General features: G+C 39.6%; 1 protein-coding gene across 1 annotated transcript in view; it reads right to left on the bottom strand.

Moving 5' to 3' along the window:
- COL15A1 (collagen type XV alpha 1 chain) overlaps window positions 1-13,287 on the bottom strand; it is a 127,661-nt gene that overhangs the window by 29,629 nt on the left and 84,745 nt on the right. The window contains exons 19-25 of the mRNA XM_035549763.2: window positions 13,163-13,198; window positions 11,476-11,538; window positions 9,394-9,471; window positions 9,241-9,276; window positions 4,017-4,070; window positions 3,860-3,919; window positions 1,918-1,986 (exon numbers count right to left, since the gene is read on the bottom strand). Of these exons, the coding sequence (XP_035405656.1) occupies window positions 1,918-1,986; window positions 3,860-3,919; window positions 4,017-4,070; window positions 9,241-9,276; window positions 9,394-9,471; window positions 11,476-11,538; window positions 13,163-13,198 (396 nt within the window). The remainder of the gene's footprint in view (window positions 1-1,917; window positions 1,987-3,859; window positions 3,920-4,016; window positions 4,071-9,240; window positions 9,277-9,393; window positions 9,472-11,475; window positions 11,539-13,162; window positions 13,199-13,287) is intronic.

Genomic DNA, 13,287 nt, shown 5'->3' with positions numbered 1-13,287 from the left:
GGACGCCCACCATTACAATTGCAAATAAAATAGCTTCACAGAAGACCCTGTCTGAAAAAATTATTGAGATTTTTCTCACACCACTAAGATATTAAAGAGGATGTGCCCCAACACTGACACCTGGGGAACACCACTTGTGACTGGTCAGTCACCAGCTGGATTTAATTCCATTCACCACTACTCTCTGGGCCTGGCCATCCAGCCAGTTTTTAACCCAGCAAAGAGTGTACCTGTCCGAGCCACGGGCTGCCAGCTTCTCCAGGAGAATACTGTGGGAGACTATGTCAAAGGATTTGCTGAAGTCTACGCAGACTACAACAACAGCCTTTCCCTCATCCACCAGGTGGGTCACCTGGTCGTAGAAGGAGATGAGGTTGGTCAGGCAGGACTCGCCTTTTGTGAACCCAGGCTGGCTTGGCCTGATCCCCTGGTTGTCCTGCGTATGCTGTGTGATTGCATTCAAGATGACCTGTTCCTGCACCTTTCCTGGCACCGAGGTCAGGCTGACAGGCCTGTAGTTCCCCGGGTCCTCATTACGACCCTTATAGATGGGCGTCACTTTTGCAAGTCTCCAGTCATCCGGGATCTCTCAGTACTTATTGTTGTGTGTTCCAGTCTTCATGTCTGTCATGAGACCAGTTGAATGAATTCTATTCATAAGAACAGAGTTGCAGAGCATGTCCTAGTCTATATGTGTGGGGCAAAGCTCTTACCTCACAGTGGCTCTGTTGCGTTAAAGCCTAAAGTAATTTGGAGTGATGCCCAACTAGTCGTTTTAAGTATGTCGCGTTCAGGGTACTGAACTATCACAATTACGGGTGCACCAATAACGTAATACACCCTCAGTCTTGTTGCATTCCATGAACTACCACAGCCACACTTAAAGAGTTTGGTCATGTTCAATCAGAACTAGATTAACGAGTCGTGCAATTTATTGAAGAAACAGGTACACAGGTTCTCTGGATTGCTGGTGATAAATTCACTGTCTGCAAAGTATGTGCAAATACCAAAAGTATGAGTAACACAGCCTGGCTACAAAGACGTTAAAAGATATAAAGCGACTCTATAGAGATTTCTAAGTTTCCTAGGGAGGCACTTGGCATAACCAAGTGTTCAGATCTTACCCAGCCCGTTGACTGATCCCAGAAGTCAGAAGGTATATTTCTTTACACGATGGTATCATCCCTAACATCCTCTCTCCCTTAAGCTAATTTTCTACCTTTTAGGTAGAGTATGAGTGATTCTAGTCATGCATACCTTTGTTACGACTGGTGTGAAATTTTCTCGCTTTGCTTTTAAAGGTATAGACTAGAAAAAATTCTTAGCACAAGATCAGTGAGGCATGGTTACACCTTGGAGGTGGGTAGCCTTTGGAACGGAGGTGTGTTTTGGTATTATAATGATATTATAATGGGCAAAGTTCACCAAAAGGACAGCATTTTGTTAAAAACATGACAGGCTGTTGGCCCAGGATAGCAAATGTGCAGCTTATCGGTTTCAGTGTGCACAAGAACAATCAAGTTCCCATCTTATCACAGAGCCTGGCTGTGGTGTCTCCACTCTGCCCCACCCACCACATAGTTCCTCTTAGCACACAAAGTTCCCCTGGTGCGATCAACATCTAAGGTTGGAAGCTTAAGGAACTTCTATGTAGTACGGCTACACTCCACCCTGGAAGCTTCTTCGATGCTGTACCTTTTCTTTAAAATGTGAATACAAGTTTTAATTTCCAAGCCACCTCAGGCAATTATTCCACACTCTTGTTATGAGATTTCTTCCTATGCATGCAAGCAAGGTAGCCCACAGTAAATGCTGTTACCTGAAACACGTTTTGAGGTTTCACTTTGCAAACCATTTCAAGAACAGCACATTTCTGCTACAGAGACAGAACAGAAACTGTTTGTTCAGTGTACTTACTCCTTTGATGTAAACTATACGTCCTGGACGTCCAGGGGGCCCTGGGGGTCCAGGCAAGCCAGGCATGCCCTGGTAAAGGAAAGTGAAGTAAGGAAGACATTACACAGATCTTTTCATATGCAGTACAACTGGGCCTAGGGAAGGAAGGACAAGGAGCTTAGAAAGCTCTGTTTAACCAAGAAGTTTTGTGTGAAATGGCTTGAGGGGAGACTGAGCATTCAGTTAGAGGGATCAACCTAAGCTGGAAGGTGAATTTTAATATTTAGCCTAAAGTACTCTATGGAGAACAAAGCAGCCTAAAATTGCTATTTCCAGGGAAAAATAAGCAAACAAACAAACATCCAACTCCCAAGCCCAAAAGCAGTATAAGTTGAAACTAAATTAAAGTCAGTGGTTCTACCATCCAAGGAAAATTAGCTCTTCAAGACTGGTCTGGGACCCTCAGGACTGATGAGATTCATATACTTCAAAGTGCCTGTCAGATAACTACACACTAATTAGCATCTTCAAGGAATCCTGCTACACTGGAGGCATGACTGCCCTTTACAAAAACTATGCCAAGTCTTTACTGTGTCATTTAAAAATTTAGCACCATGCCATGTCCATGTTTCACTCTACATTGATGCACGCTTCAGTGAGGTGTCATATGTCACCATATAAATAACTATTCTATTGGATCTATTGGCTTTTATCTTCCCCAAGCACTGAAGGAAAAACTGTTAGAACGTGCAACCTGTTTTGCTTGCCTGCTTGCTTTAATAGCCCATCCTGATAAACTTCATCTGATAACACTTGCTTTAATAGTTTTTGTTTGGCTAGGGGAGACAATCCAGAAAATTAACCTTGACACTGTTTAAAAATATGGAGAAATGGAAAATCTACTTAATATTTTCTGCCAGAGGCTAGTCATCTTTTCTGTCTTTTTCGTCTAGTTAGAATTTGTCTAATCTGCCTGGCTTCATATTCCAGCAACTAAATTTCTATTGACTAGATCATCTCTTCTAATGTCTAGCTGATCCCTACCTTCCTATGATTTTTATGGTAATGCAGTGACTCCCTTGTCTATTTTTTTTTCTTTTTTTTCTTTCTTTCTTTTTTTTTTTTTTCTGCATATCTTAGATGCAGATGAAATATTATTATTACCTGCTGTTGTGGTAAGAGTACTTTTTTCTTTTTCAGCACAGATCAGCCCATGATGTCAGAACAGCTACAAAAAGTACTCTGCCAAGTAAATAAATACCCTATTCTGAAACCTACTGCTTATGCTCAGCAGTACGTATTGTTGTGTGTTTTACAATTCTTTATGCCTGTCATGAGACCAGTTGAATGAATTCTATTCATAAGAACAGAGTTGCAGCACCAGAACAGAGTTGCAGCATTCGTCACTTGTCATTCCATAATTACAGGATACAGGTCGGCATGTATGTGCAATCATCTAGCAAACACTGTATGGTGGTCATTATTCTGGATACATGTACATGACTATCAAAGCAGGTAATAGGTATCAGCAACCATCTCCTTGTTAGTAGGGTAGATGACACTAAATTATGATACGCTTAAATGCTGTTTGCACATATTCAAGACATCTAAAATCCTATGGAAGTACCTTCACACCATGAAGATACCATGTATTCGTAGAAAGAATTTGGCAATATCAGATCATTTGCTATTTGAACGACCTATGCTAACAGTGAATTGTATGTAACTTTTACACCTGGGATCTGATACAAATATCTATATCTGTAAGAACTGTCCAGATGGCCATAGAAGTTGCCTTTCCGATGACTGTTATCACGTAGGAATAATAGCAGAAGCATATAATCATTTCAAGCTCATTTCAGCTTTTTAGTCCCGTCATCATTTCAAAGAAATTCATAGAAACCAGACTTGACAAGACTTCAACAGGATTTATTTCAATTAATTGTAATATATAAGAACTTACATTTAATGCTTCACCTCGTTCACCTTTCACACCTCTTAGTCCATTGAGTCCTGGGCGGCCCTGAAATAAGTAAACGTAAGAAAAGAGTAGAAATAGTGCAGTAGCTGCCTGAAACAAGCTGCTCTATCTTTATTCCATTTGAGGGCTTAATACATACTGGTCGTCCTGGGAAGCCAAGTTCTCCTTTAGGTCCAGCAGGTCCTATTGGTCCCTGGACAGAAAAGAAAATGTGATTGTGGAGAAAAAGAATAAAATTGAACAAATAATGTATGGAAGAAATCTTTGGCACAGATTTGATTATTTAGAAATAGAGGCTTAGTGTTACATTTGTGTTAAAAATCAGTCTGTGATTGTTTGCACGCAATGCACAGAATGTCCTGTCTATTTGCTCAGGATGTCCTCTCTATTTGCTCTTCTAAGTGATCTCAGAAGCTGGAGAGGTCTGCATATAACAGTGAAATCTAGTTTGGAAAAGACTGGTTATCTGAAATGAAGCCTGAATTCTCTCCCACTTGTAATGTGTGCAGTTCAACACTAAGTTGCCATGTATCAAAAATAGCAAAATTAAGCATATCAGTCAATAGAAAAAAGGCAGTTAAAGGTGTATACTTTGTGCACCTGCTTTTTTAAAATTTTATTTATTTATTTTAATTATTTTTGAATCAGACACTATGGGGAAATGCCTGTGGATCAGACTGAGACTTCCTATAGTGCCAGACTTCTGCGTACCTCTTGCCAGCCTGGATACATGGACTTAAGTGGATGATAGTTGAAACAGATCCTTCTTTACACAAGAATTACCCATCAGACCACAAAGACTGATAAAAGAGACTTCAGAACTAAAAGGCAAGCAGGTCACCCAGGAAAAGTAGTCCAGGACCATGGATTATCTGTGATTTGGTATTTGCAAGCACATGGCTTCTAGGCAGCCAGGAGTAACAGACTAACAAAAAGCAGTAGACCGGTGGACACTGCAAGCTTTAACCTGCAGTCAACATCCTAAAACTCAACAAAACCACAAGAGTCTAGACAATCTCTTTACTTATGAGTCAGCCTTTCCGGTTTCAATTCCTTTTTTTCCAGCCTGGTGAAATGCTAAGGAATTCACCTTCTTGAATTATTGCACTTGTATTTTAACTACACTCATTGTTCCACATGTGCATGGAGAAGATGAAGGCTACGTATGAATTGGATGTATAAAATCTGAAAGTAAATCTTCTAATACCTTAAACAATTATTGGTAACGTAACCTCTTGTACTTGGTCTGGCGGAATCCCCATTCCTGGGGGTATTTAAGGAAAGGCTGGACATCGTGCTTAGGGACATGGTTTAGTGGGTGATGATGCTGATGGTAGGGGGATGGTGGACCAGATGATCGTGGAGGTCCTTTCCAACCTTAATGTTTCTAAGATTCTGTGATCTCATTGCAATCACGGAGACATAGTGGGATAGTTCACATGACTGGAATGCTGTCATGGAAGGGTATGTGCTTTTTAGAAAAGACTGGCCAGGAAGGTGAGGTGGTGGAATTGCTCTTTATGTGAGAGAGCAACTGGAATGCATGGAGCTCTGCCTAGAGGTGTATGAAGAGTGAGTTGAGAGCTTATGGTTAATGATTAAATGGCAGGCTACCATGGCTGATACTGTTGTGGGTGTTTGCTACAAGCCACCTGATCAGGAAGAGAAGGTAGATGAAGCCGTCTTCAGACAGCTGGAAGTAACTTCTCAATCACAAGCCCTGGTTCTCACTGGGGACTTCAACCATCCTGATATCCGCTGGGAAGACCACGCAGCTAGGCACAAACAGTCCAGGAGGTTCCTGCAGTGCATCGATGACAACTTTTTGACACAGGTTGTGGAGAAGCCAACAAGGAGGGGTGTGCTGCTGGACCTTGTATTAACAAATAAGGAAGAACTAGTTGGACATGTGAGGGTTGGGGGCAGCCTTGTCTTCAGTGACCATGATATGGTGGAGTTCGTGATCTTGTGAGGATAAGCAGGGCAAAAAGTAGGACTGTGATCCTGGACTTCAGGAGATCAAACTTTGGCCTCTTCAGGGATCTACTTGGAAGAATCCTATGGGTTAGGGCGATGGAAGGAAGAGGGGTCCAAGACAGCTGGTTAATGTTCAAGCATCACTTCCAAACTCAAGATCGGTGCATCCCTATGAGTAAGAAGGCAAGCAAAGGGGGCAGGAGACTTGCATGGATGAGCAGGGAGTTCCTAGCAAAGCTCAGAAAAAGAAGGAAGTTTACATGCATGTGGAAAAAGGGACAGGCCACTTGGGAGGAATATAGGAATGCTGTAAGAGTATGCAGCGATGCACTGAAGAAGGCCAAGGCCCATTTGGAATTAGATCTGGCAAGGCGTTTCAAAGACAACAAGAAGGGCTTCTTCAAATACATCAGTAGAAAAAGGAAGACAAGGGAAATTGTCAGTCTGCTGCTGGAGTGGGTGCCCTATTGACAAAGGATACAGAGAAGGCAGAGTTGCTGAATGCCTTTTTTGGTTCAATCTTTATTGCTAAGACCAGCCCTCAGGAATCTCAGACCCTGGAGACAAGAAAGGAAGTCCGGAGAAAGGAGGACTTTCCCTTGGTCAAGGAGGATTGGGTCAGAGATCATCTAAGCAAACCTGACATCCACAAATCCATGAGCCCTGATGGAATGCACCCATGGGTGATGAGGCAGCTGGCCGATGTTATTGCTAGGCTACTCTCCATCATCTTTGAATGGTTGTGGAGAACAGGAGAGGTGTCTGAGGACTGGAATAAAGCCAATGTCACATCAGTCTTGAAAAAGGGCAGGAAGGAGGGCCCAGGCAACTACAGGCCAGTCAGACTCACCTCCATCTCTGGAAAGATGATGAAGCAGCTCTTCCTGGAGGCGCGTCTCCAGGCATGTGGAGGATAAGAAGGTGATCAGCAATAGTCAGAATGGATTCACCAAGTGGAAATCATGCTTAACCTATCTGATAGCCTTCTATGATGAGATAACTAGCTGGGTAGATGAGGGGAGAGCAGTGGATGTGGTCTACCTTGACTTCAGCAAGGCTTTTGACACTGTCTCCCATAACATCCTCATAGACAAGCTTGGGAAGTGTGGCCTAGGTGAGCAGACAGTGAGGGGGATTGATAACTGGCTGGATGGCAGAGCTCAGAGGGTTCCATTCTGTGATTCTGTGAGAGCTTCTGACAGAGCTTTAGCGCGTACCAAGTAGAACAGAGCTATTGACACCAACGCTTTGATAAGTTATGCCACAGAGCGTGTAGCTAAGCACTCTGAAATTTCTATATTAATGTTGCACAGGACTCTCACTGACTACAAAAGGTTTTTTTTGCGGGACAGCACTAAAAGGAGTCATGTCCATCATCAGTGATGATCAAACCAGAGTTCTGTACTAAGAATCTCTAGGCACTAAGAATGCACTAAGAAGAGGAAATGGCTGGACAAAATCTTGAAACAGACTCTGTGTGTCAAATTATCCTGCAGAGTTCACACCAGTGCTAGCCAGAACACTTTCTGAATGCTCTTGCCTTCATGATAAACTGTATGAAACATCTCATGGCAGTACAAAAGAAGATATAAATACAGACTTTGGGGCTGATAGAAAAAGGACATGTCCTGAAGGGTGCCTAGAAAAAGGATGGGAGGCAACAGACACAAGCGAGAGCATGAGAATTTTCAAATAAATATATGGAAAAAATATTAAACCTGAAGATTATCATATACTGGAACATGCTGGCCATAGAGGCTGTGGAATCTCCACTGTAAGAGGTGTTGAAGACTTGCCTGGGCAAGCCCCTGAGCTAACTAGACCTGCTTTGGCCAGCGAGTGTGTATTAGATGACCTCTGAAGTTCACTTCCATTCTAAATTATCCTATGATTCTATATCAAGGTTAAAGGATAAACTCATCTTGCAGTCATACAAGGAGGAGAAAAGAAACTCGCCTTCTCTTAAGTTTGGATAGCTCCCTCAAGGTATTTTAATATACAGTATTTAAGAAAGCAGTTTATCAGCACACCCTGTTATCTCCTTCTAAAGACCACAGCAACCAATGGCAAAAATCTCCTGTTCACCTTAACATGCAGAAACTACAAAAGCTACTAACAATCACTTAGGCACAACAGGGACTAGGCTACACCAAAAGCAGAAGCAAAGAAATCATAGAATCGTAGAATCATAGAATCATGGAATCATAGAATCATGGAATCATAGAATCATGGAATCATAGAATCATGGAATCATAGAATGGCTCGGGTTGGAAGGGACCTTAAAGGTCACCTAACTCTAAATCCCCTGCCATAGACAGGGATGCCACCCACTAGATCAGGTTGGTCTTGAACACCTCCAGGGATGGGGCATCAACAGCTTCTCTTGGCAACCTGAAAATCTCAATATCCTTGATCTTTGTGGAATACTAGACTGCAAGAAATGAATTCCTGCTCTAACATTACTGAATCTGGAAAACTGTTCATATATTACAACTAATTTCTCGTTGTGCTTTCATATGTTTTGTGTCTAGTCAAAAATATTAGGCCAAGTACGTGAAATAAGGCTTCTAAATCCTGTTTTCAGTAAATGGTCTGATGCTACTGCCTGATTTACTTCTTGCTTTTAATCCAAGGGAGTTGCAAATTCTTGGCTCCTATAGAAATTGGGGCTGATGTAGTCAGTTGTTTAAATGTAAATCATAGAATTAGAGAATAATTTAGATCGAAAGGGACCTCCAGAGGTCATCTAGTCCAACCCTTAAAGCAAGGCAAATTTCCAAGTTAGATCATGGTGTTCAGCACCTTGTTTCACAATCCACCACCTCTCTGAGCACCTATTTCTGTGTTTAATCACTTTTTTTTTTTTTTGGTGTGGTAGTGCTTTTGTGATTTTTTTTCCTTATATCTTTTCAGAATTTCCCTTGCTGCAACTTGTGATCATCGGCACATGTCTTTTTCCTGCACATCTCTGAGAAGGCCTGACTCCGTATTTTTTCTAGTTCCCTTTCAGGCAGTGGCAGGGAGCAATTAGAGCCTCTCTCTGTCTTTTTTCTTTGTGGCTAAACAAACCCAGTGCACTCAAACGCTTCTCATAAGTCTGGTAAGTTACTAGCTTGGAATGAAGACTTTTCACTGTCTGTTTAGTAAATAATGGATACGTTTGTTCTACTAGAATTTATATTCGATATCGTCAGTAATTTACAGTACCACGTATGTGAAAAACATTCTTTTCTAGAGGACATTGATCATCCTGAAGCATTAATATTTCTTACAATTCCTACTCAAAAGAAATGAAAAGCTGAAACAACCTACCTTTACAATTATTAGTCTCTCTAAAGACAAAAGAAAATCAAAAAAGAATCCACTGAACTTTGGAAATGTCTTACCCTTGGTCCCACCGGTCCCACCACTCCAGCTTCACCCTGTTGAGGACAGACATACACAGCAATGACAACGAGAACTTCTACAGTATCTAGTAGAGGTGGTTGGTAACAAGGCCACCAAATATTCCAGAAGAACAAAAAACAGTATGAACTCACCTTCTGCCCTTTTCTTCCTAATAATTCAGTTAAAGATCCATCAGCAGTAATGATAACTCCTGGTTCTCCCTTTTCACCCTGCAATTAATATCAAAGCTATTTTACAGTGTTTACAAAGCAGCTCTCAATGAGTAAGCAAAAGTCAAAGCAGCTTTGCTGCTGTTTGAAGCATGGCATTATTCTGAGAGAAAAACTACAATGTGATATCAACGTGAGTCAGATGAAATTTGATTCTGGGGGAGAGTAGGGCTGATCTTTCCTAAAACATCATACGGTAAACTAAAAATATCCTGCTACTGTAAATATCCATAAGATGTATAAATACTTGGTTTTGTTTTTGTGTAAAAAAAAAAAAAAAACTTCACTTGAAAGAGCACTTTCAATTGCTCTCAACAAGTTTTCTGTGAAACATGTGCTGTGTTCATAAGAGATCCCTGCCAAAGGCAGACAGGCTATTGGAGTCTTCCTGTGTACCATCAGCTTAGGTATTCATCAGCAAATCCTGCTGGAATTGTAAATTCTTGATAACACTAAGTAGAAAGAGCGACTATCAGGAAAGCATGAATCTTTTTTTCTATGTCCTTGGGGTATGATGCAGTCTCATTATCTTTCAGGAAGGCCAATTGGCAGCATTCAAATTACAAACCTCTGAGTTTCTCTTCTTCAGTGGGTTTTGCTGAATAATGGCACCACAACCAGGAATTTTCATCCTCCAGTGCAGACACGTGGTTGCCGCTAGATCTAGATCATTCAGCTGTAACTTTCCTCCTCCTAGCTCAGGTAATCTGAGCATTTTAGCTTTCCCAAGATCTTTAATGGAAGAAATTTGACTTGAAACTAACAATTGCATTGCTGATTAAAGTGATAACTCAGGTTAGAACACTTCAATTGAGCTTCATTTCCTGCAGACTTAAGACATATTTTGGAGTTTCCCTGAGCCTTTGTTTTATTGACTTTATCTTTTGTGAGATTTTATGGATGAGAGGCTGCAACAGAATAATCTCATGATCCTTACAGGGAAATGTTCCCTGGTGTCTGTTGAGCTTTGTCTGTGGTTGCTGATATAATCACAGTCTTGAGCATAACTTGGTATTCACGCCTCAGAAACAGCATCAAAAACATCATTATGTCATTGGTGGGTATAAAATACAATGACTTCAAAACTTCCAGTTCCTTTCAGTGTGAATAGTAGAAGTAAAAAACAACAAAAAACTCCAAAACCAAAAAAAAAGCAAACAGACAACCCCAAGCCAAAAAAAAACACCACTGTTTTTAAGTTTGAGCTCAATCATTTTAAGCACTGGGTAAAACCTGAATCCATGTATCAAAAGGGGATCATTCTCAAACCATTCCCACTTGTGAGAAAGTGAGGGTCGGTTATTTTATAAATACAAGCAGGAAGTGTTTTTGCTTTTGTTATCCCCAAGACTGTAATAACTTAGATGCTTTTCATCCATGCTTCCAGCAAATGGATGAGAAAGGGAATAAGAAAATGCAACAGCAGCAGCAATACTTGAAAAGGGGAAGAAAAAAACAGAACAACAGGCCTCAGTCACCTCTCAGCAATGTCACAAAATAAACACTATTGTGCAAAACAAGAGAAAGGACCCTAAGGAAAGAGGTTCCCAGGTCTTACACTTGTTTATGGGGAATGGAAAACTGCAGTCTTCATTGTGTAGGCAAAACTTTCTGTGCCAAGGAAGGAAAAGGAAAGTTTTTGCCTTTTTTTTTATTTGTCTCCTTGGTTAGGATACCAGGCTGTCAGTGCTGATCACCAGCTGGCAAGAAGAGGTCACCTTGTGCTTAATGTTTATGCAAACATATTTTGATAAAAGCATGCTACACTGCTGAATTTCAGTTCTTGGGCAGGAATGTTAACTCTCAGTAATATTATATCAGGTATTTTGTTTAGCAGTCTTTCAAATCACACTTAGTACATTTTTCACATATACTTATTAACACCCCAATCCCTAGTAAAATTAGAATCATAAAACTAGAACCATAAAACATTATGATGCCACTAAGGATTTGTTATCTAACACATTTTGTAATGTGTAGTTTTCCCTTTGCATTTTCTCTTACCTGTTGGCCTTTGGGTCCTTTTGGTCCAGGCAAACCAATATCACCTTTTGGTCCCTGAGGGCCCTAAGCAAAATCAAGTACATAAATAAATTGGTGGAGAGCTCTGCTGAGAAAACGGAGCTGGACCTTTTTACTAAATGTAATTTTAAGTAACTGGAAAACTTGAACCTGAATCACTCTGGCTGCAATCTAAGACTTTATTTACAAGTATTACAAATCTTAGACTTACAAGACTAAATTGCTGTCTGAATCAACAAATTTTTTAAAACAAATATTATATAGGGATAATCTGTTAAAAATAGCAAAAGAAAAAAAGCTATTGTTTATCGGAGTGTAGATGATACACACATTCACAAAGAGAAATATACATACATTAATAAGAGTGGAAATTCAGCCTAAAATTCTCTTTCTTCCCTACTTTATTCTCTCTCCTTCCATGGTCATTCAGTGACACTGATTTTCAACAGGTTTTCTGAAGTTGTATTTTTAAGAAACAGTGCAATAAAAAAAAAATATATATATATATATAGATTATATATTTAAAAATAAGATCATTTCTGTGAAAGCATTCTTCTCAGATCATATTTTGTTTTACAGTCTTCCATTATAAACACATGTAGAAGCACTTTTGTTTTTACCCATCAAGAACTAAATTCAAGTTTACATGATTTCTGCATTAGTGAAGAGTAAAGACCTGATTTAAGGATGAGAATGGTATTTTTATGAAGAAATTCTGTTAATAACAGAAAGACTAGCAATTCATTATATCACTTTCTAAATGTTGTCAGCTCTTTTTCAATTGAAAAGTATTTTAAAGATTTTTTTTTAATTTGTTTTCCTATGCAGTCCACCATACCCAGGACTCAGTAAACAACCTTTGTAGAACTTTGGGCTAATTGCCAACATTTTGTTAACATCATTTGTCAGCTTTCCCAGTTTCCTCCTTATTCTTAGGCAATAGACAAAGGGTCCTGAGATCATATGCACACGTCTCAACTGTTAAACAACCATAACAGGGGAAAATAATGCTACTACATTATATATAATATAAATATAATAGTATAAACAATACTGTAAGAAGTTACAAGCCAGGTAATGTTTAATGGAATAGCAGTATGAGCACAATAGGTAGCATAACATAATGCACTTTTTGAAACTATGGCTGTGTAATGCACTGGAATGCTGAAATGTTATTCTAAAAAAATTACTAAATTTAATAAAAAATAACCTTTGTATTATCCTAAAGGATTAAAAAATCATAAGCCTGATAAGGTTTTACAGAGCCCTCTAGTAGTGACCAAAAAAAAAACCGAACCAACAACAGCAAAAAAACACTTAAGAAATAATATTATTCCATATGCAATTTGAATATAATTTTTAGAAGCCCATTTATTCCATTTGTTTCTCCTAAATTGCACAGGACTATTCTTTAGGTAGCAATTTTTCATTAGACTCAATTACATTTAAACTGCAGAACGGATTCTGAGATAGCAGAAATGAGCTGTGTATATCATAGTATACTTAATTTCCAGCACAGTTAATTTCTACCATAAGTGTTGGTTCCATAAAAACTACAGTCTCTTATGAAAATGCATCAGACTTTGTATAACCTCTGTACAATATAAATGTTAAAATATTAAAGCATATTGAAAAATACTTACTTAGATCCCAGGAACATAATACTTACGGGAAATCCTGGTAGACCGGGCTTGCCATCTGGACCCTGCAAAATGCAAAAAACCCTACTCCCTTACAAACACATATTACAGACTTGAAAAACAGAGTATGCATTTTCAGTGTATAGCCTAATTT

Source organism: Cygnus atratus, chromosome 2 (assembly GCF_013377495.2).
Source record: "Cygnus atratus isolate AKBS03 ecotype Queensland, Australia chromosome 2, CAtr_DNAZoo_HiC_assembly, whole genome shotgun sequence".
NCBI lineage: Eukaryota > Metazoa > Chordata > Aves > Anseriformes > Anatidae > Cygnus > Cygnus atratus.
Note: the sequence above shows the minus strand (reverse complement) of the source record. Positions and strands in the feature narration are given on the sequence as shown.